Here is a 22,466-nt window from a genome sequence, read left to right on the forward strand (position 1 = left end):
GGACAATCCAGCTTCCTCTTGCTGATAAGGCAGTAATGACATGCTGTAGAGCTTTCTGCGTACTAACAGAATCCAGAAATCACCCATGGGATTCTGAAAGACACAGTATTAGGATGACCCTCTGGAGACTTACTCCAAGGTGGTCACTGCCCACACCAGAAGTGGTCCAGGCTACAGAGGGAGTTTAGGCCAGTTGTTGGAAGACTTAGCCTCATGTAGGGTTGTGGGAGGCTAGTGTATATACTAGAAAGGTGTTGCAGGCCTGTGCAAGGGTCAGTAAATGCCATGCAACAGTACCACAGGATCACCTCAGCATGTCTCCCTCTTCCCGGATCCAGGCACGTTCTCAGCCTGGGCCATGTCCATTTCCACAGACAGCTCCAAATAGAGGGTCTGGATGCTACACTCTGGCCTTCCCAACTCCTATTGTTGGAAATTGTTGGGGGCCCAGAAACGATCAACAGGCCCAGAGTTCCCCTGAGCACCATCCATGGCTGAGCCCTCTGGGCTCTGCTCGTCCTTAGGCCAGGTCATCCCCAGCAGAACCACCTTCCTTCTCACATTGCCTATTTCATCATCATTCTGTCTCTGAGAACAATGGATTAATCTCCAGTATAAGACACAAGCATTTATTTTGGCCTTCAAGAGATACTTTATTCTCAAAGCTGAGGTCACAAATACAAAACTTTCTCCTTCATGGCCTCTGTTCCCTGCCCCCCACCACCAGACAATTCCCCAGCCACAGTAAGATGCCTTCTGAACCTGCAATCCCTTTCGCAAAAGTCTTTGCTCTTCCAGGCCCCCGAGGCTGTCTGGATCTTCTATTCATAGCTCAATGTGTTCTGTCTGGGGTGGCTTCTCCACTGCCATCTTGGCAAAGAGTTTGGTCCAGAAAGCCACTTCCTTGTCCTTCAGCTTCTGGGCTGCCTGGGTGTTGGCACCAATCTGCAGGTACCCTTCCTTCTGGTTGTACTCTGGCCAGTGGGGCAGCCCTTCCCCATTGGGGTTTCTGGAAACAGAAACAAATAGAATTGCCCCAAAACTGTTGTGTGTTCCCAACGATCTTCTGAGATGTGTGAGGATGCCCAAGTTATCACTGTCAAGAGGCTTGTATACCTCCCGAGATGGAGAGCTCACTATCACAGGGCGGCCTCTCCATTTGTAGAGAGCTCTCATTGTCAAAGTGCTATGGTCACAGGGTCAGAAGTTTGATCCCACTAGAACCTTAGAAGCTGCCCCTTCCCAATAGGCATGCCCCGCCCCACCCCACCCCCACCCATCTTCAAAAGTCCTGCTCTGTCTTTGCCAAGAGCCTCACCCATTGCGAGCAAAGTTGGCCCAGAATTTCATCACCATCTTGCTAAGTCTGATCTCTTCTTCTGAGGCACCCTCTGTGGGGAAGAAGAAAAAAAGCCTTTGTGACTCAAAGTGTGGTCCGCAGACCTGCAGCATCAACATCACATGCGAACCTGCTAGAAACATAGTCTTGGCGAATGCTCCACACCCACTGAGCTGAGGTCTGCAGTTCTAGAAGATCCTGGTGAATTTGTGTGTGCTTTACCTTTGACTATATCTGGCTTAGGGCTCAGCAATGGGCATGCGTCATTCCATGTGCTGGCTGCCTTTGTCTCCTGTGACCCTTGCCTGCCTCCTCCCTGCTCAGGGTCACAGGCAATGCCACACCCCAGGGTTTCCTCTATGGCAGCCCCACCTCCCAGGGTTGCTCTCTCTTGGGTCTTTTCTCCCTCCCCAGCACACACCCACAATTCACATTCTGGAAAACAACAGAACTGCAAGGCTCCTAAGCATGCACAGTCAGATGCCCAGAGGCGCTGGTGCGTTCTGAGCAGCTGCGGGGTGAGTCCCATGTGATCTGTAAATGCTGAGAGTTAAGGTTTAGAAGACACTGAGAGGACTTTTAAAAATATTGTGTAATGTAAAATGTACACTGTATAATGTAAAAATATTGTCTAAAAATAAAATCCTAACACCCCCAGCTGACTGAACAGACCCTCTCTGGGCTAAGGGGAGTCCAGAAAATCCTTCAACTGTGTTCCTGTCTGGGAACAGACAGGAGGTCAGACACACCTCATAATACTCCCTCTCTTTTGTGGTTTAGACACCACTGACCAGCATCAGCAATAAAATAAAGGTCATCATTCTGACAGAACACACTCTTTTTGGCAATAAGACACCAAATTAAAAATCAGACCTAAGGCCACGTCAGGCAAGGGTTCAGGCCTACATCTCTACCCTTAAAGAATCCACTCTGTTCTCACTGCCACGAGGTGCTTCTGTTTCTCTGGCAGCTAAACAAGCACTGGCTTGGAGTTAAGCAAAATGAAAACAATTACAATGGCTGCAGCTGGGATACGCAAACAGAACCCTGACCCTCCAGTCTTAACTACGGCTTTGATTGCATAAGAGACTGATTTCAGTAACTTTCTCCAGATAAGAACATCACCAACCATGCACTGGACCTGGCCGGTGTACAGAGGCTGCTCACTTGCTGGGCTTTATGTCCTGAGAAGATCTTTGGACTTATAGGCCCTAATTATAATATATTTAAATATTAGGTCTCCACCACCAGGTGAACATGGGCCATGTTACATGCATTTTTAATACACATGTGTCAGGACTGTCTTCATGAATATCCATTGCTTCCCCTGTAACTTGTTGAACACGTATGTTTAGTCAATCCGTTCACATAAAGCTCCTACGCAAACCCTCCTCATTTGATGAGCCTGTGTCTGGGCTTGGCCAGAGGCACCTTCCCAGCCTGTGGGATGGCCACCTTGCTGGCTATAAATAATAGTTCACTATAAATAAAGACTAAAAATAAGTCTCCTCTCATATTCCAAATTCATACATCCTGTGATTTGTAAATTAACAATTATTAAATGTATTAAATTTAAAGGTTTATGAGTTTTTGTTAGAGACAGACAGAAAGACAAACAGGAACACATTAGACCTGACTCAGGGTTAACACCAATTCTAACCTCACCCTCACTCATATTCTCAGCAGTCCTGGGAGAGGGAAATTGGTTGGTGGCTTCTCAAGCTAGAGCAGAGCCTGGCATGTGTCCCACCGCCTATCTTGTTAATGACACAGCCCAGGATTCTGAGTGTCTGTGCAAAGGGCACATGAATACACACCCCACCTCACATGTGTTAGAGTGGGAGGAAGCCCAGGGACTACCCAGTGATGTTCAACCCTGTTATAGAGAATCAGGAAACTAAGACAAGGAGAGGAGAAACTTACTGAAGCCCCCACACCAAGACTGGAATTCAGGTCTCCTAACTCCAAGCTCACGGACAGCAAGGAGCCATTACCTTTTAAAAATGGGGCCCCAAAGACAGAGAAGAGCTCATCCCCATGGTCTCCTATTACCGTCTTGGGTTTCATGTCTGATGAGAAGCTTGGACGATACTGAAACTCATACATGTAGGTGGGCGCTCCAGCATCTGAGAAGACAAGGATTCATGCTCAGTTCATGTTGCCCGACACACACCTGGAGGCTACCAAGGTCTCCAGCTCTGCAGGAAACCTCAGGCTGTCAGCACAGTAGAGAAACAGAGTCACAGGAAAGCTCAGTGACGTGCTCCGGGCTGCCTAGCTGGTTGACGTGGAACTGGAATTTGAGCCAGATATTTGTTCAATGAACAAATCTTTAATGAATGAATGTGGAAATCCTGGGTCAATTCATTTAAAATAACTGCCAGTGCAGGGACACTGACTCAGCCTCATAAACCCCTTTACCTGCTGGTGAATTCTCACAAGAAATCTCTCTACATCTGGTTACACTGGATGCAATTCACTGATAACAGTCTCACATTCATTCACTTGGACGCCATCTCCACCCTGACAGGTGTCTTCTGTTTTGCCTCGTTTTGAGCATTTCCAGTGTTTTTCTCACCCATCCTGAGAAGACTGAAGCAAATCCAAGTTTCTTGTCTGAATGTGAGGCTATTTAAATACAAACATACGCAGAGAGGGAACAATCTGCCTCTTGTGTCTCAGGAATCTGCGGCGCTCACTGCTTTATATCTCACTGTCCCCATGTGTCTTGCTGCCTGCCTGGCCTGGGAGTGTTAGGGTGTTAAGGCATTAAAGTCCTGGCAGAGAAAAGAAGAGGCTGACCAAGGGTGATGGCATTGCCTCTCCCCTGTCCTCTCTCCTTCTGCTCTGCCCTCCTATCCCCGCAACAAAGCTCTCCTGTCCCAGCCCCAAGAAAAGGCCAGTTTCCCAATGATTGGCTCATTGGAGCCACACACCGCTGCCCCTTCAGGGCTGCCTCGCGGGCCGCCCGGCCCTGTGCCTCAGCACTTTGCACTGGTCATGATACCCACTGAGAAGTGACACTAAGAAGGAAAGAGTCAGGGCAATGCCAGGCTGGTGGAGAAAATTTACAACGTCTTCCCCTTTGGGTACAGTAAGAAATTTGGAAAACAAAACAAAAACAACTAGGAATAATTAGAAGAGACAAAACTATGAAAATACATAAAGCCAAACTAGAATTCACTCATAATTCCACTACCTGAGGCAAGGGCTATGCATTTTTTGGAATTCCTTCTAAAATTTTCCCATATCCTATCATTTAAAAATCCATTTAAACAATCAAATTTAGAATATCACTTGTAACTCAACCACTCAGACAATGCTTCTTTTTGATTTTAGCATATCTCTCATTCACGTATATAAACTTGGGATGATATTATATACAATATTTTGTAGTATATATGTGCCATATATTATATACGGTATTTCGTAGTATAATTATTTCCTTTTTAAATGTGTTTGTATAAACAGGATCTCACTATGTTCCCCAGGCTGGTCTTGAAATCCTAGGCCCTCACAGTCCTCCCATTTCAGCCTCCTAAAGTGCTGAGAGTATTGGCATGAGCCATGACCTCCAGTCATCATTTCTTAACATCCTTAAATATTCATCCACAAAAGGATTTAACAATTGGATCTCATGCATCCCTAACCTCATGCCCCACTCGCACATGTCATTTCAATGCGAGAATGAAGAAGAATCTATTCACTCATCTTTGTCAGTCTCCTTCACTGCACCCTCGGCTCAGCAGGAAATGTGCTTGGGATGATGCCATCCTTCTGTGACTCTGTAATCCACCTGTTAAATGGCTGCTTCAAGGTCAAGCAAAACTTACTAAAGGGAGGGTTTGACCTCGCCTTTGCCCCTTGAACATTTTCCAAAGGAACTCAGAGCCAACCATAGAAGAAAGAGCTTTGGAGAATGAGAGAATTTATTATAGGTAGCATGCTGCCCAAAACATACTTTGTAAAACTCTTTGGCTAAAGCCATTGATATTTATACAATTCTTACAATCACAAGTCTTCAGAGGAAAGTAGGGCACAGATTTGGGTAATGACAATTTGGCACAATAAGAGAAACAGAGACAATGAGAGGGCTAGTCGTGAAAGACATGCAGATTAAAACAGGCTGATGTGCTTCTTGTTGGTGGGGAAGGCTTATGAAACTGGCAGTCTTATGTTAATATTTAACCTTAGCATCCCAAATAAGAGGGAAAATTAAGAGATCCACATTCTTATGCAATGGAATGCAATTTTGCAGTATTTGCTCAGAGTTCTAAATCATTTCTATTGCCCAGCATAGTTATTCACTTCTCAAAATAATCCAAAGAAAATTGTTAGACATGCTGTTAGAGACTTACGAACATTAGGCTGAGCACAATGTTATTGTAGCATCAGAGTGTGAGCAGCCAGGCTAAATGTCTAATAGGATAGGAATATTAAAGTCAATTTAATACAGCCATTTCATGGAATAAGGAATGCTTTGATGAGTTTGTATCAACATTCAGAAAATCCTCACAACATAGTATTGTATGAACAAAAGTAAAATATAAAATTGATTCTTAAAGTATATAGGACATGGAAAATATTTAGATGAAAACACAAAAAATTTATACCACTTGCCTCCAGGTAGTGGAATTACGAGTGATACCTAGTTTCTTCTTTCGGTGTTTCCATATTTTTGAAACTTTCTATAATTTTACATATTAATTTTATATTCAGAAATGTTATTTTTACCAAAAAGTGTGAGACAGGACAATAGGGGAAAGTTGATAAAATCTGTGTTGTCCTGGGAAAAACCAAAACAAAACGCTGAACTCAAAGTCATGGGAAATCAGATGAGAAACAGAAGTTGAGTATTGCTGAAACCATCAGAAGATGGAGATGCGAACATTATATATAGATCCGATGCAGAGCATGGGGCAAGGCCAACTTTAAGAAAGAACAGATTCAACTGCAGTGGTCCTGGTTATAGGGTTTAATCAGGACCCTGTGAAGAAGTGAGAGTTATGAGCACCTGCCCCCTCCTGTGCAAACCAGTGTCTGGGCACCTGCTAGATTAGCTTTAGCAAGTTTTTATCATGCTTATGAAGTTCCAAATTTAAAAACCCTTCCAGGATGGTTAGAGAAAGGACATCTCCTGGCTTGCAGGCTAGGCGAATGAGAGCTGGAAGAAAGAGTCCTGTAAGCCCCCTCTAGTTGGCACCCAGGAAAGGACACCGGTTGAAGGCTCTTACAAGGAGTTGTTTATTCCCTATAGATGAGCCCACGTATCCCTAACCTCACACCCCACCCACACAGCCTTGGGTCAGTGGTAGAAGGTCCTGCATAGACCCTGCCCTGGACCTGTGCTTGCCCATTACTGCACACACCGAGATAGACAAAAGCCAGTCTCAGACATTGCCATTCTTCAGACCACCTCCCCCACACCCGCCCTGGCTCCTCCCTTTGGCCTTCTTGGTCCTGGACAATCCTCCGGATCCCATGCAGGGCTCCCACTTTTTATCCAGCTCCAATACTTAACAAACTTGTTTCCAGCCGGCTTGGACCTTAAAAACCTTCCACGACTCATCTTTCAGTGTTTGTCCCACAGCAGCCCTGTGTCCCACGATAACTCCAGGCATGGAGCCCTTGCAGCAGATGCTGTCAGTGTCTCACCCATATCCCCTCCTCCTGGTCATGCCAGCCTGACTTCCACCTCCAGCATCTGTAGGGCCCGGCCTGAGGCCTTTGTCTGGTCACAAGAGACTACTCTGCCCTTGTGTGCAGGAGGTCAAAGTCACAGGGAATAAACAACTCCTTGCTAGAGCCTTCAACCAATCACAAGCAGAAGCTGGGACACAAATACCCCGGCTCCCTTGCCACTCAGAAGGGACGCCCCTGAGCACTGTATTCTCCGTGTTTCCTTGAGTTTCCCAGCTCCAATTGCCCACAGTGGATACTCCCTTGGCAATGCATCATGGATAGGATTCCATCTCTTTCCTCTCTCACTTCCCCACATCCCTACTGCTGTTATCTGGGGTCATCACCTTAAAAAACTACTTGCCTCTGGATTTTTTTTTTCTAACAGTCTGCTGCTGGCATAAACCAAAATAAGACAGCATCTCATGCCACGCCATATGGAATCAGCCTTGAAGTCTGACCCTCGGCTATTTCCAGGTCTGTCTATGCTAGGAGGTAGGCGGGTCAGATACAGAAGCTGGTGGGGTCCACGTCCCTCCCCTGTTCGACCTCTGGGACTTACCTCTGTGGTGCCGGGCCACAATCACAGACGGGACACAAAACATCACATCTGCTATCAGGTCCAGGAACAGGTCTTTCTTTTTGACAGGGTCATCTGTTCCTCCTAAGTATTTCTCAGTGGCTTCTGGAATCAGTTCCTTAGCAATGTACTGAAATAGATCAATAAAGTGGCCACAATCCTCTGGTGAGTGATGCTGCTTCTCTAGCCCACTGGGAAGGCCTGCCTCAATGGTGAATCTCACAAGCCCTGTGCAACTCCCTGCTAGGGTGGAAAGCAAAGTGGGAAAGGTGGAAAGATGGGGGAAACCCTGAGGCCCCAGTCTTCATTTTGCCTTTTAATTGCTGTATGATTTGTGGCAAGTCATTGTCCCCCTCTGCGTCTCAGCCAATTCCCATGATTCTTAGATGCTTACAACAAGGGGATAGGACTTCCACAAGAGTGACATGGCTGTCTTCTGGTCCAGTTTCCCTTCGGAGAGTGGATAGCCCATCGACTGTTAAAAAAAAAAAAAAAGTTAAGCATTTATGAATCGTTGAGAATTAATGAGAATAAACAAACAAACTGACCAACTGACCAAACCAATGCAGACTGAAAGTCCTCTCATTTTGGGGGCTTTTAAGGACATGGGTCTTTACTGAAATGGGCAAAATCAATTAATCAAATGGGCTTATATCCAGAAACTCAAGCATTGCAAAGATTACGAAAAAAAAAATTTTTGGAGAAGCTGTGGCAGTATTTTGCTGTGTGTGTGTGTGTGTGTGTGTGTGTGTGTGTGTGTGTGTGTGTGACTGGGATCCCTATAGTGGTCAGTGACATGGAGAGCCAAGGTTTCTGCCAGTGTGGAATGAAGGACTCTGGAGAAGAGGATGTAGACCTCCCAAGTACTGCCACGTGTCACAGATGACACTGAAAGCCTTAGATCCTGCCTTCATGGCTTTGGTCTTTGGTAGAACTTCTGAAATCCTTCTGAGGGGCGAACTGCACATCTCTATGCATATAACAATTCTTCCCAAACCTCTGCACTCAGACCAAACTCTAGCATCGCTTATAGCAGCTTAAGGCTGTGTCCCTAGAATGACCCCAGTATCCTTAACATACCTGCCTGGGAAGGCTCAACCCTGCCAGGACAATTTACTCTGCTCCAGCCAAAAACTGGACAGAAGCAGATAGGCCCCTGAACCCAATTAGAGCAGTTACTTTAGAAAACCTGCAATCATAAACCCTTTCTCTGCCCTTTGGGATGTGAATCTACCACCCAACCCTGTTTCCTGGAGGACCTGAGAGCCTTCTCCTTGCAATGCAAACATTCAGGGAGCTCACTCCTGATCTTCCCAGTCCCTTGGAAGGAGTAGAGGCTGACTTCAATGGAAGCTTCCTGCAGTCTAACGCATGGCTTCCTGTCCTGAAGATAAGAGAAGTTTGTTTCTGCCCCAGGTGAGCCAGGATGAAGACATCCAGGTGGCCTAGCCACACGGACCAAGCCCCTCCCCACAGACCACAGTGTGTTTCCCTTGGCACACCTGGCCTATGAAATTTTGCCAGGCTTCTGTTTTGGGGATGTGAGTCCAGTCCATGCTGGACTGTTTTCCCTATTGCAATCATGTTACTGAATAAACCCGTCCTACAACTTTAACCAGGGTCAGCTTTGTTTATCTTCAACTGGAAGGAGAACCCTTCTTTACTTTTAGAAGTCAATCACTTTTTCTATTTATTTGTTTCCATCTTTTATTTTAGGTTTGGGGGTGCCTGTGCAGGTTTGATTATGGGTAATTTGGGTCTATAGAGTTTGCTGCATAGATTATTTTATCTCCAGGTATTTATCATGGCACCCGATTAGGTAGCTTTTCCATCCTCATCTTCCTCTAACCCTGCACTCTCAAGTAGACCTGATGTCTACTATTCCCTAGAAGTCAATAGTAACTCAAGAAGAAGCCACTTTCTTTGAATATTTCCAATGATATGATGAAGAGCACGAGTGATTTTCGGGGGAACTACGCATAGCCAGCCCGAGGTGGGAAGCCAGGAAGCCCCTGACTGACTGCCTCTCTGTACTCCTCAGCTCCTTCCCACTCCTAGGCCCCCTCAGTTTTCCCATCTGCACAATTATTTTCTCTACTGGCCCTCCCAGAACAGACACTTCAGGATTCTTCAAAGAAGACAATCAGAGAATATAGGAAGAGGGAATCCCAGGGCCCTGAAACCCAGGTGGCCCCTGTGCCCTCCTGGAGAAGGTTTCCATGGAAATGGTAACACCTTCTGAAGGGAACAGCTGCCCAGGACTCAGAGTGAAGCTCAGAGAGGGAAGCACTGCTGGGACCAGAGACAGGAGGGCTGATGGGGGTGGGTGAGTCCCTCCAAGAGGCCTGCGCCTTCTCACCGTTGGAAGATTCCAGCCAAATTCTTGCTTGTTAATTCCGACCATGTAGGGGACAGTGTGGAACTTCCTTTCAGCTTGAAGCTCTTCAGGTGTTTTCGGCAGCAGCAGCCCATCAATCACGGTGGTAAACAAAGGGTGACTCTGGGAGAGAGCAATGCAGTGCCTGTGATTCCCTCCCTGGTCACACCCATGTCCCCAACTCTGCCTGTCTGAGGGTGAGACCAGTACCACACACCGGCGTGACTATGGGCCATGGCTGCACGTGCTCAGGGTCCTAACTTAAGGGGGTAGGTCTCTGTGACTCAGGGGTAGAACTTCAGGCAGAGACTGATACTGGTCAGGTGATGAGGAGAGGAAGAAATCTTCACTCAGATTGAAAAATATGTATTATCTATATAAAATTACATGCCTATATATTTCAATTTGAAGTGTGTGCGTTTCCCTCTCTGTCCACAGTTGATTTTTGGTAGTCCTGGCAGTTGCTTCCGATAAAGCTCCCATGAGCGCTGAATTAGAGAATACAGAGGCATCCCTCAAAGGGGAAATACTGGGTTAGGCTCTTGCAAACCTCTGGCCACAACATTTTCATCAACCTTCTTTTATGTGTGGGTTTCTGTTGAAAGACACTTCCACAGCTCCATCCCACACAAGAGATGTTACTTTAGCCCTTTCCATCACAGCCTCATGTATGAATCGGCCAATTTCCTTCTCCTTTTTCTGAACGTGCTATTTTGTGGATTTTTCAACACCGAATGCATGGCCAGCAGCACTGCAGCTCCTGCCTCACCCAAGCTTGTCTCACACAGGCACCTTCCCCGTAAGGCACAGCACAGCCTGCTTAGCTCAGGAATGCCAGACAGCAGCGCTACTCTTGGAGCCACTCTAAACAGTGACATCACCACAAAAAGCACAAAAATGCAGAACACATGGCACTAAATAGACCGTGAAGAGGACACTTGTTAGCATGAGAGATGAAACGAGAAGACAGAGGTGGCCTCACCGGATCTCAGATGGAACGTGCCCATCATGCAAATCCACCTTCCCCTGCTCTGTGCCTGCCTGTGTGTGACCACGAAAGTGCCACCAGTATCGATTTTGGGGTTACAAGGACATTTTAGCAAGCAGGTGAATTTATAAACGCAGAATCCATGATTAATGAGGAGAGATGGTGCTATCTATCTGAATTTAAACAAGAGCTGTTACTGATCCATGGGTGGCTTTGAGGAGGTACTGAACCGTCATGACTTAAGGAGCCTAAACTAGGACTTGATTCCCTATTAGAGAGAAAATCATGAAGAAAAGAATCAGTGATGAACTCACAGTATTTTGATCCATGTCTTAATTTTAGGTTTTACCTTTGATGAATAATTTTTATGCTGTCACAGATTAGAGAGAGCCTGACTCACGTGTTGCCATCAGGGCAGCTGGTCCTGGGTAGTTATATTTTTATATTTCATATTTAGTCACAATGGTGTAGTTGCTAAGATAGAGCATGGACATTGAAAGCAGATTAACTGGATCTGAAGCCTGGCTCTGCTACTTACTGGCTGGGAGTTTCACCTGTTTGGGCCTCAGTTTTCTCATCTAAGAGGTGAGTTATTATGAGGATTAAATGGCTGAACACATGTGAAATACTTAGCACAGCACCTGGTGTCTGGAAGAGCTGAATGAATGTTAGGTATTACTTGTTAGCAGGGTTGCTGCGGGTTCCTCTCCTAGACCCCAATCCTCTGTGCCATCTTCCCAGTTCCACGCTCCATGGGCTGTATTTCCCTCCTGGAGATCAGATGGAACTGGACAATTCCTAGCCTTTGAGACCCTATGGCTTCAGGGACCTTTGATCTGCTCTCCAAAAGCCAATGATTGACGAGCTAGTTTGGGCTGCCTGGGGGAGATGTTCTGTGACAGGGACCAGACCCAGCTGGACAAGGTACAGATCCTAATCCAATAAAGCTAAAAATACAGAACAGGATTGGGGTGCAAGTCTGGGTGCCTTGAGAGGCTGTGCAGTTCAGGCAGGCCTGCCCTGGGAGGGCAGCAAGAGGAGCAGCCTCTCTGGAAGGAGATGCACGTCAGGCTACGTGGAGGAGGCGCTGCCCGCCTGCGGTGGGCTCTGGGCACTGAATGATATTGACAGGTGAGAAAAGGAGTGAGAATTTCTAAAGAGTGGGAATCGCAGGAGCAAAAGGACACAGGTGTCTCTGTGCAGGGTCAATTCCAGAAACACCCAAGAGTTCTGGGCTTGGAGAAATGCCATGTGGCAAAGTCTAGAGGGAGGGACAGGTGCAGAGCCTGCCTTCTGCACAGTCTGGCACACAGTGCGCATGCAGGTGTGCTTTGAAGGCCTAACTCCATGGAGGGAAGGGGATTTGTCTCATAAGGAAGGCCAGGCTTTTAAGAAGTGGGGGTGACATACTCTAACTCTGTTAAGGAAGGCGAGTCAGGCTGCACCAAAAGACGTGGAAATGGGGAGGGAAGCTGAAGTAGAAGAAGATAAACGTTGAGGAGAGAGACAGGAGCACCCCAGTTGGGCGGCAGCCATGCAGAAGACTCCCATCAGCAACAATGACAAGTGATTGCCGCTGTCCACTCAGAGTTTTCAAGTGGCTGCCCTGTGCGGGCATGACCTTGCTTGTGTCAGAAAACTCAGGGCATCTTCCACTCCCCTCTCTTTCTCACCCGCTGCATCCTGTCCATCAGCAAATCCTCTCAGCTATTCCTTCCAAGATATCCAGACTGCAACCACTCCTCCCATCCCCACTGCCACAGCTCTGTCTAAGCAACCAGGAGCCCTGGCCTGGATTATGGCAACACAGAGGCCGCCCAATTGGTCAACTGCATCCACTCTGCCCCTTTCCTACAGTCTACTTGAACACCGGAGGCAGAGACCTCTGTAAGATCTAAGATCATGTGACTCCTCTGTTCAAATCCTCCAAAGGCTTCCCATCTTGCTCTGAATCCAAATCCAAGTACTTTGAATTCAGTACTGGAGAGTACAATCGGTCCTCTCCAGCCAGACTGGCCACTTCCTTCAGGGTCTTTGCAGTGGCTGTTCTCTCTGCCTGGAATAGGCTTCTCCAGGTTTCCTGACAGCTGACTTCCCACCTTCTCCAGAGCTTGGCTCAAATGCCACCTTCTCACTGACCCATTCCCTGATCCTGCTACTTCAATTGAAACCACCTGCAAACTTTATCCCCTAATGCTGCATACCATCAAACAGAATACACACTTGATTTGCTTTTCTATTGCACTCTCCCTGCACTGTAATGGAGGGTCCCAAGAGGGCACTGCTATATCCCCAGCTCCTAAACAAGTCCTGGCACATATGAAGTGTTTAAGTCTTTGCTGAACGAATCTCATGTACTCCTCCCAAGACCATTTAAGGAGAGTGCTGAGACCTCCAGGGAGGCAGCATAGAGGACAGGATTGTAAGATGCTGCAGAGGTGTTGTCACCAGAAACAGTCAACCCACTGGGAGGTGGGGGTGGGGGTAAGGAGATCGGGAGGATATGTTGGAGTTTCCTGCGTGCTGGGAGGAGGCGAGTGTCCTTGGACTGAGATTCAGGCTTCCCCTCTCCATGCCTAATCATCCCTGTTATCTCTGCCTGCTGATAGTGGAAGGTTCTGGTTCAGCCTCCTCCCATAGTGCCATTATGGGGAGTGGGAAATGTAAAAAAAGGGGAATGGGCAGAGCCCAGTGCATGCAGAGGTGAAGCCTGGGAGCACTGGACTGGGAGTCAGGAAAATGGGTTCCAGGCCTGCCGCTTGTCCTCCTGGCTGTGTTACCCAGGTGAGTCACTGCCCCTCTCTGGGTCTCAGTATCAAGCACACAGGAGTTACTATAATTACCCAAGAGAGGATTCTTTCACTCACAGTTAATTGGAGCTTAAAGGTGCTAAGACTCAAAACCTGTAATTGAGAAACAAAAGGTCCTTACCTCTCTGGGGTCTCCATGTAAATCCAGGGAGAAGAACATCTGTGAAGACAAAGGCAGACGATGTGGGTTAGAGCCTTCCCAGAACACTGATCTGGGTGACTGGGACAACAGAGGTGTCAGGTTCTCCCTCCTGGTGCCAAGCTGGCTGGGCCGAAATGAAGTGGGCAGGACTCCGGCTCTGCTGGGCCTGAGCACAGGGTGAAGGCATAGCAGGGAGGGGTAGGCACCAGCATGGGAAAGATGGGCCGGGGACTCTGAGCCAGAGTTGATGGAGCTCTGGAGAGGACGCCCGCTCGTTGAAGCTGACTGGCCCCCCATCCCTCTCCCCTTCCTCTTCACCTGGGAAGTACTCGCCAATTCTCTTTCGGAGACCTCCTTCTTCCCTCATCACTCCATGAATTCAGATATTGATATGTGACCCAGGGGGCTCCATCTCCCTGAACATGAATATTAGTTCCAGGATGGGCATACACCCATGTCAATCCAATAGAGTTTACCACAAAACTTCTGCAGGAAATATTTAGTAACAGAGGTTTTAAGTAGCTAGAACATAAGTGCCGTAGTCTTTAACCTTCCCAGGAGACATATCTGCCTAAGAGTGAAGCCAGCACAGAGATGTGCAAATCTGAAGGATAGAGAATGGTAGATTTTCGATAATATCCTGTGATCATCTGGATCCAGCCATGCCTGAAGCCATCAACTCCCGAGATTTTCAGTTTACACGAGAATGCTATCGCAACACATTTCTTTTTCTGTTCAAGGCACTTGGGGGAGTTTCCTCATCTCCTATTAGAAAGTCCTGACTCACACAAGCTCACTGAGACTCATCCTACCCCATGCTTCTCCTTGGTGTGTGTTCACCAAGATTGCAGTGACTGTAGTGTTGCACTGCAGTTCCCACACGTCTGACCTGTGCTCAGGACGTAACCAGTGCAGGTTCCTCCATTAAGGATTGTTGTCCCACTAGCCAGGAGTGTGTGTGTGTGTGTGTGCGCGTCTTTGTGTGTGTGTGTGTGTCTGTGTGTGGGTGTCTGTGTGGTGTGTGTCTCTGTGTGTCTGTATGTCTCTGTGTGTGTGTGTGTCTGTGTGTGTTTCTCTGTGTGTGTGTCTATATGTGTTTGTCTCTGTGTCTATATGTATGTGTACTGGAAGCAGGGGGTAATCATGGAGGCACTTCCACAAGATCTCAGAAAAACTCAAAAGGATGTCCCAGGATCTTAGGGATGGGTTCCCCAAAGACTCAACTCTTCCCTTTTAGTCTGGGTCCTCTGATGCCACATGCAGAATTGCTGGGATATTTCCCTCCTTCCAGGCATTAGAAAACAAGTGTGTTTGAATTCCTTGAACACTTTGTTCACTTAGAGTCTGAACCAAGACCTAAGCCCCAAGAACACATTGGACTCAACCCATGGAAACACAAGCAGAGTCCAGTGGTAGAGGCTGGCCCTGAGACCCAGGAGTAGCCAAAGGTCCAAGGAGAGAATCCAGGGATCAGGCTACTCTTGTGCTTGGAATTCACACTCTTCCCCCTCAAAGACAATAGTTTGCAGTGTCCCTGGGTGCTGTATCCTCTGGGTGTTTGTCCTGCTGGGCTTCCCTGTGATGAGAGACTGCCATGGCTGTCCATCAATCCTAAAGGTCCACAAGTCCTAATATGTGAGGATGGCAGGGGTGGCAGAAGATACTCTAGAGGCGCAGTTGTGGGTTCTGGGTTCCACAGTGTTGCCTCTGTGACTGATTTGAACTGTGACATGGAGCAATTACAAAATTTATATCTCTTTGTTACCTCTATTAAAATGGGCACAATGATCTCAAAGCTGAGTTTCTCAAGAAAGACAAGGTGGAGTCAGGGTTAAGGGCATGAACTCCCAAATTCCGCTGTCTGGTCTCAAACCCGGCTCCTCCACCTTCCCTGTGAAGCATCCCTGAGGACTATAATGAATGCGTCCCCTCTGTGCTGCCACCATACTCAACCTGCGAAGTATACGAATGTGTTTCTCTCTGGATAGTTCCTTGTGAGCGGGGAGCATGTCCCCTTCATGTCTGTTTCACTACCTCTAACACCCGCCCCTACATACTGAGCATGGATCATTAGAGGGATAGATGGAGTTGGTCAATACATGAGGTACAATTGAATTGGATGAACGCATGAATAGATGGGTGAAAACTAGTGGATAGGTGATAACTGGATTGTTGGTTTTGGAGGAATGGGTGATGGAGTGAAGATATAAGGTGGCTGGATGATCCATGATTGGTGGCTGGATTGAAAAGAGATAAATAAAAAGTTATGAACAGGTTGATATAGATTGATTAAAATATATCAGTGAATTGGATGAATTAGTGAACAGATAGATGGATAAGAAGATCATAGTAGATGGATTAATGATTGAGTGGCAAATGACTATCCTAGAATGACAACTGAGTCAGAGTCTCAGAAAATCTAGAAAACTGGACCACCACCAGGTCTAATACAGACAGTTTCTAAGTCAACCAAGATAAATTGTGACATCTTTCTGAAAATCTTTGAGCTTAATAACTCCATCCTCCAAATTCAGGATGATGACGTCCCATGGGAATATTTGTAACGTTTAGTTTCTCAAAATTACATCTGAAAACAAGAACTGCAAAATATTAAATTTTGGTCAAATATTAAATTTGGTCAATTCTTTATCATGCTATTTTTGGACTTTTCTTTTTTTTACATTTGTGCCATTTTACAATAAAAAAGGACAAATTAGATTCCCCATTCAGATACTGACACTCTTGAGAGTTGACAAGTCGTCACAGGTAACTGTCCCAGGGAAAGAGGACAGTTGAAATGAAGAAGTCTGGGACCAAGTTTACAGAGTTTGGGCTACAGGAACAGGCACACCTACCGTTTTCAATGTCGTCTCCAAGAGCTCCTCTTCTGTCTTCTGTCGCAGGCAGTGAACCATGACAGCTGAGGTGATGGTTTGACACCCAGCAGCGATGGCAAATTTCTGCAAAGATCACAGGCAGTGGTAGAGTTCAAGAGCGACGCCCCTTCTCTCCATCAACGTGGAAAGTGGCGTTCTACCCCAAGCCCACCTTGTACAAGTGGCAGGGGGCAGCAGAAGATACTGTAGACCCGTGGGTGTGGGATCCAGGTCCCACAGAGTGTTGCCTCTCTTACTAATCTCAATTGTAACATGGGTCAATTATGTAATCTCTCATCTCTGCTACCTTATCTCCATTGCAATGGACATAATGATCTCAAGCTGAATGTGTCAAGAAAGACGAGGTAGAACTGGCGTAGAGAGCATGGAATCCTGCATTTCCTTGTTTGCCTTCAAATCCCAGATGCTCCACTTACCAGCCATTAGGCCACAGGCAGTCCACCTGATTTCTTTGAGTCTTGGTTTCTCCACCCACGGATGGGAATAATGACTGCACCTACCTCACGAGTTAATACATGTGGGAGAGTGCCATGTCTCCCACACAATAAACACGTGCAGAATTGCAGGAGGCCTAGATAAGACGATTCACACAGAGGCACTTCAGAAGGTAGCGAATGTGCTTTAAAGGTGAGTTCTAAAGATAAACAGGATGTCTTCACTTGTAAGACATAGTCAGGGTTTCTCAGCTGAGTGAGGCGTCTGTAGCACAGCCAGGAGTTTCCAGCTGCACATTTGTGTACTAGAGTCCTAAACAGTAATCAAGCATGACTCTTTAGGGCACAGGTTGGCAATGTGCCCATCAAGGCCAAATAGTAAATATTTGAGGCTTTGTGGGCCACGTGGTCTCTGCTGCAACTTCAACACTGCTGTTGACATGAAACACAGCCATAGACATGAGATAAATGAATGGGTGTCGCTGTGTTCAAAGAAAACTTTCTTTATGGACACTGAAATTTGAATTTCATGTAATTTTATGTTTCATGACATATTATTCTTCTTTTGATTCTTTTCATTAAATATTATTCTTCTTTTGATTCCCTTCAATCATCAAAAAAATTTTTTAAAAAACATCCTTAGCTCAAGGGCCACGCAGGCATAGATCCAGATGTGGCCATGAGCGATGGTCTGTTCACCTTTGTCCCAACTCAAGCCACAGAGCAACACCAATTAATGCACCAAGAACCTCTTTCCATCTTTAAAAAAATGTAAAAATATAAACATAAAATAACTGTCTTGGGGAGAGGCTCCCTTCTTCCTGTCCTGGGGATTGGAGTCAGTCTGCCCAGCACACTCTGGTTTCCTTCTTTTCTAAGAGTCCAGGGACATCTAAGCAAAGACAGGACAGTGAGCCTCTCTCCTAAGTGACCTGGAATTGGGGCGGAGAGCTGCTAATGTAAAAATGCTCATTTTTCACAACAGAAAAGATAGCCTGACTACTTTCTGGAACCAAAAGAGAGTCCTTAAACTTAGGGGCAGATAGGGTGCTCATGCAGACTGGAAACAAAGTACAGCCAGAAAGAAGGGCACACAGGGAGAGCAGGCAGGCTCCATGGTGGGGAGGCAGAGCAAGTGCACAGGCCGCCAGAGTCTGGTGCAGGATCTGGGACAGAATCAATGCCCAGGGTGTTTCTCAAGTAAATAAACAGGGAACGGGAGAAGTAGAGGGCGAGACAGAGAGAAAGACATTCAGAGAGAGAGAGAGAGGAAAAAGAGTAAGAGAGTCTAGGATTCCCATCATTGTGTAATTTCTGTTTCCTGTTTTTTCACAAAGCTCAGCCTCATCCCAGACCTCTATTTCCTTCAAAAATTAATTCTACTTTTATAAAGAAGATTTTGAGACAAGGTCTTGCTTTGTCATCCAGGCTGGAGTGCCATGGTGCAAACACAGTTCACTGCAGCCTAGACTTCCGGGGCTCGGGTGATCCTCCCTCCTCAGCCGCCCATGTAGATGGGCCCACAGGCTTGCACCACCATGCCTAGCTTAATTTTTTTTTTTTTTTTAGAGACAGGGTCTCACTTTGTTGCCCTGGCTGGTTGCGAACTCCTGGGCTCAAGCAATCCTTCTGCTTCGGCCTCCCAAATTGCAGGGATTACAGGCATGAGCCACCACACCAGGCTAATCCTCCTTCTTGACTTAAGTCGGGTCAATGGGCAACTGTTGCTTATAACAAATGAATTCTTAAAAAGTTCTCAAAAATTCTAAAATTCTTGGCATCCCCATTTTCTCTCCTCCTATGTACTAGCCCTTTAAATTTGGATGTTGTCCTCAAACAAGCTTTCATATCTACCGAAATCCTCCAGGTCACTGGCTCCAGTGGGCAATCCTCAGCCTAGGTTTGGATTCCTATTGATCACCTCTCCCTTTGGCTTACAACCATTCTCCAGACGATGACAAAATCCTTGCCAGGGTCCTGTGCAGTGTGGCCCCTGCCAATGTTCCCGCTCTCAGTACTTGCCATGCTCCCCCTGCTCTCCCTGCGCTGGCCCCGTCGACCCTGTCTCTCTCTCTCCCTCGTGATTGGGATGCGTCCTCCTGCCACAGGACACACACATGTGCTGCTCCCACTCCCTGGACATTCCTTGCTCCTGACTCATTGGTCACTTTTCCGGCAAGCCTTCCCTGGTAACCTCTTCCTGCCCTGGGACTCAAAGCTCTCTTTAGATTCTGCTGTAGCAGCAAGTACCTCACCTTCACTGCTCTTGTCATAGGTGACGCTTTGTAATTGTGTGATTCTGTAACTACTCATCTATTCCCTACATTATAGCAGAAGCTTGGGGAGGCGTTAGGTGTTTGGCTAGAATGCAGAGCCACATAAGGCCATATAGTGTCCACATTTCCTCCACACGGACATCTGGCATTGAGCCAAACAATGACCTCTGCACACCTCTTGTTTTCGCCTTCACTTTTCACCTAGTTTTGTTGTGTGAACAAATGAATCAACCAGTGAATTCTCCAGGAACCAACCCTGGTGATCAGGTGCTCAGTGTGGAATTGCTCCAGGCCAACAGCCCACAAGTGGGTCCACAGGACTCAGACCCTGAGAGACACAAGATACCATCACTGCCCAACATGGCACCAGGCCCTGGCACATAGGAGGAGTGTGGGCACTGGCAGGGCACTGTACTGCCTGCTGGTCCATGACCTGGAGTCCCAGCTCTGCCCTGATCACCTGCTACCCTTGGCAAATCCCTTCCAAGCACTGTGTCGGTTTCCCCGGCTATGAAACTGGGACGTTAATCAAGGTGTCTCCTCGCCCTTCCTGCTCAGCCACTGATGCCTCAAGTGATTCTAGGAGAACATTAGCTAGAACCCACCGCAAGAGAGACCCCTGAGGATTCAGGAGCACAGAGCCAAGGGGGTGGGGGTATCCAGCGGGAGACCTACCTCAGCCAAGGGCTTGACATCACCTTTCTTCACCAGAACAGCAGAGAGGGCCACGCCACTCTCAGAAATGGCCCGGTGGAAGAGGTTTTTTGCCAATGGAGACAAAACCTGAGAGCAGAGTGGAGGGGAGGAGAGTCCATGCTCAGGGGTAGGGTCAGCGACTTGCTCGCTCTCCCAGGCTACATCAAACCACACTATAAAACTGACACAGGATTGAAGACTCCAGCAGTGGGCTGACCCTCTGCCCACCTTGAGGCAGGCGGAAGGCTTCCTACAGCTCCTGGCACCTCTCATCTGGTTTTTCATCCCAGTTTCCCCAGTATCTCCTGCATCTAATACCCCACCCCAGCAGGACCCTTCACACACCACGGTTGCGTCTGTGTCCCACAACCCCTGCCCCATCCCTCCCCATCCCTGGCTCCATCCCTCCTTCCTCTAGCCTGCCTCCCCTAGACCACCTGGCCCCACAGTCGCAGAGACTGTTGCCTCCTTCTTGGGCATGGACCAGCCATCAGACCACCCCAGAGGAATCCCCAGCCTGCTCAGTGTCCATGTCCCCTCCACACGTAGTTCTGTTTTAACTAAACAATGAGCTCTGTCCACATCTTGTCTTTGCCTGCCCTCACTCATAATTTATGCCTATCCGTACTTCCCAAGAGAAGGGATGTGAGTCCTTATGTGAAAACGAGTGGGAAGGAGAGAGAGAAAGAGAGAGAGAGAGCTCAACCAAGCTAGAAGAGGGGAATGCCACCATTGTAGGCTGCAACTAGAGATTCATATCACCCCGGGACACTAAGCTGAGATCTGAGCTTCCTGGGGGCCAAGGAGAGCTTGTTCTTTAGCTTTCCACCCCCTGATGCTAGGCAGTGAGTAACATCAGTCCTGAAACCAGGTATCAGGGTAATCAGAGGTGTGCATAGCTGGATTGACAGGTGTCCAAAAGGTCTCATCAGCATCACATCCAGTGTGGGGTTGGGCCTGGTGCCAGGAGCACTCACAAGAACAGAGACACTTTCTCCTCCTGCTGACTCTCCAAAGATGGTCACAGAGCCTGGGTTCCCTCCAAAGCTGGCAATGTTGTCCTGGACCCAGCGCAGGGCAGCCAGCTGGTCCAGGTGACCCCAGTTCCCCCGGCTGTGTTCATCCCCTGTGCTGTAGGGAAGAGAACAGGTTGAGGGTGGGGAACAGAGATGTCATGGCAGGACCTTCAGGACTAGAGATGGGGCTGGGGGCTCTCAGGGAGCCTTTAAGAATAAGACTGGGCTTCAGCATCTCTGAGACCCTGCCTTTATGCCTACAGCATTGTGGTGATGTATAGTTCTACATTCACTCAACTGGCAACTATTTACTGAGCCTCTACTGTATGCCTGACACCATCCTATGAGCTAGAGCACATCTGAGAGCAAAACAGGCAACACCTGTGACAACACAGAGCTCCCACTACAGATCACAAGCAGATAAACAGATGTATAGAGAGAATATAATGATGTCAGGTAGTCAAAGTGCATTGAGGTAAATACAATGGAATAAGGAAAAAAAACAGGGGTGGGACAAGGGATGCCATTTCAGATCGCAATCAGGGAAGGCTTTTTGGAGGCAGTGGCATTTGAGGTATTGGAGACAAAGACCTTCATAAAACAAGCACAACAAGCACATGAGCCTTGCAAATATCCAAAGAAAGAAATTTCAGACAGAAGAAAAAGCAAGTGCAAATATCCTGGGGCCCAGTGAAAGAAAGTGTGAGTCAGGAGGTACAGCTGGAGAGGGCCCTGGGGCCTGGCAAGAACTTTGGTTGTCATCATAAAGAACATGGGAAGCCGCTGCAGAGTTTTGTGCAGAGGCATTGCATGATTCAATGCACATGTTAAGTGATCACTCTTGGTACTGTGTGACTCAGCCTCAGTATAAAAGTGGCAGGAATCTGAAAGTAAGTGTTAGGATCATAATCAAGGTGAGAGACAGAGAGCTTTGGCTGGGGTAGGAGCGAGGCAGGGAAGTTTGCAAAATAGTGGATTCTGAAGGTGGAGTCAAGAGGGTTGTAAGAAAAGAGAGAGTCCAGGCTGCCCATGAGGCCTTCTCCTGAGCCCCTGGGAGGATACAGCAGCAGCTGAGTGGAGGTGCGGTGGGAGGAGGAGGGGATCTCGGTTGGGGAGGGGCAGTGGGAGTCAAGGATTCAGCTTGTCCCTGGGAAGAGTGGGGCGCCCTTTAGACAGCCAGGGGTGGGGAGAAGGCAGTGAGTGATGCCTGCGGGATTCAAAGGTGAAGTGGG

The 22,466-nt window shown here is 47.5% G+C and overlaps 1 protein-coding gene across 2 annotated transcripts in view; it reads right to left on the bottom strand.

Moving 5' to 3' along the window:
- Nucleotides 1-628: 628 nt before the first annotated feature.
- Nucleotides 629-22,466, bottom strand: part of LOC105494077 (liver carboxylesterase 1-like) — a 32,653-nt gene continuing 10,815 nt past the window's right edge. For both annotated transcript variants that reach the window (XM_011762181.2, XM_011762182.3), the window contains exons 5-14: nucleotides 21,196-21,349; nucleotides 20,198-20,305; nucleotides 16,771-16,875; nucleotides 13,895-13,933; nucleotides 9,958-10,098; nucleotides 7,993-8,073; nucleotides 7,581-7,728; nucleotides 3,334-3,465; nucleotides 1,319-1,391; nucleotides 629-1,009 (exon numbers count right to left, since the gene is read on the bottom strand). In XM_011762181.2, coding sequence (XP_011760483.2) covers nucleotides 826-1,009; nucleotides 1,319-1,391; nucleotides 3,334-3,465; nucleotides 7,581-7,728; nucleotides 7,993-8,073; nucleotides 9,958-10,098; nucleotides 13,895-13,933; nucleotides 16,771-16,875; nucleotides 20,198-20,305; nucleotides 21,196-21,349 — 1,165 coding nt within the window. In that variant the 3' untranslated portion in view covers nucleotides 629-825. The remainder of the gene's footprint in view (nucleotides 1,010-1,318; nucleotides 1,392-3,333; nucleotides 3,466-7,580; nucleotides 7,729-7,992; nucleotides 8,074-9,957; nucleotides 10,099-13,894; nucleotides 13,934-16,770; nucleotides 16,876-20,197; nucleotides 20,306-21,195; nucleotides 21,350-22,466) is intronic.

The sequence above is a fragment of the Macaca nemestrina genome, chromosome 18 (assembly GCF_043159975.1).
Source record: "Macaca nemestrina isolate mMacNem1 chromosome 18, mMacNem.hap1, whole genome shotgun sequence".
NCBI lineage: Eukaryota > Metazoa > Chordata > Mammalia > Primates > Cercopithecidae > Macaca > Macaca nemestrina.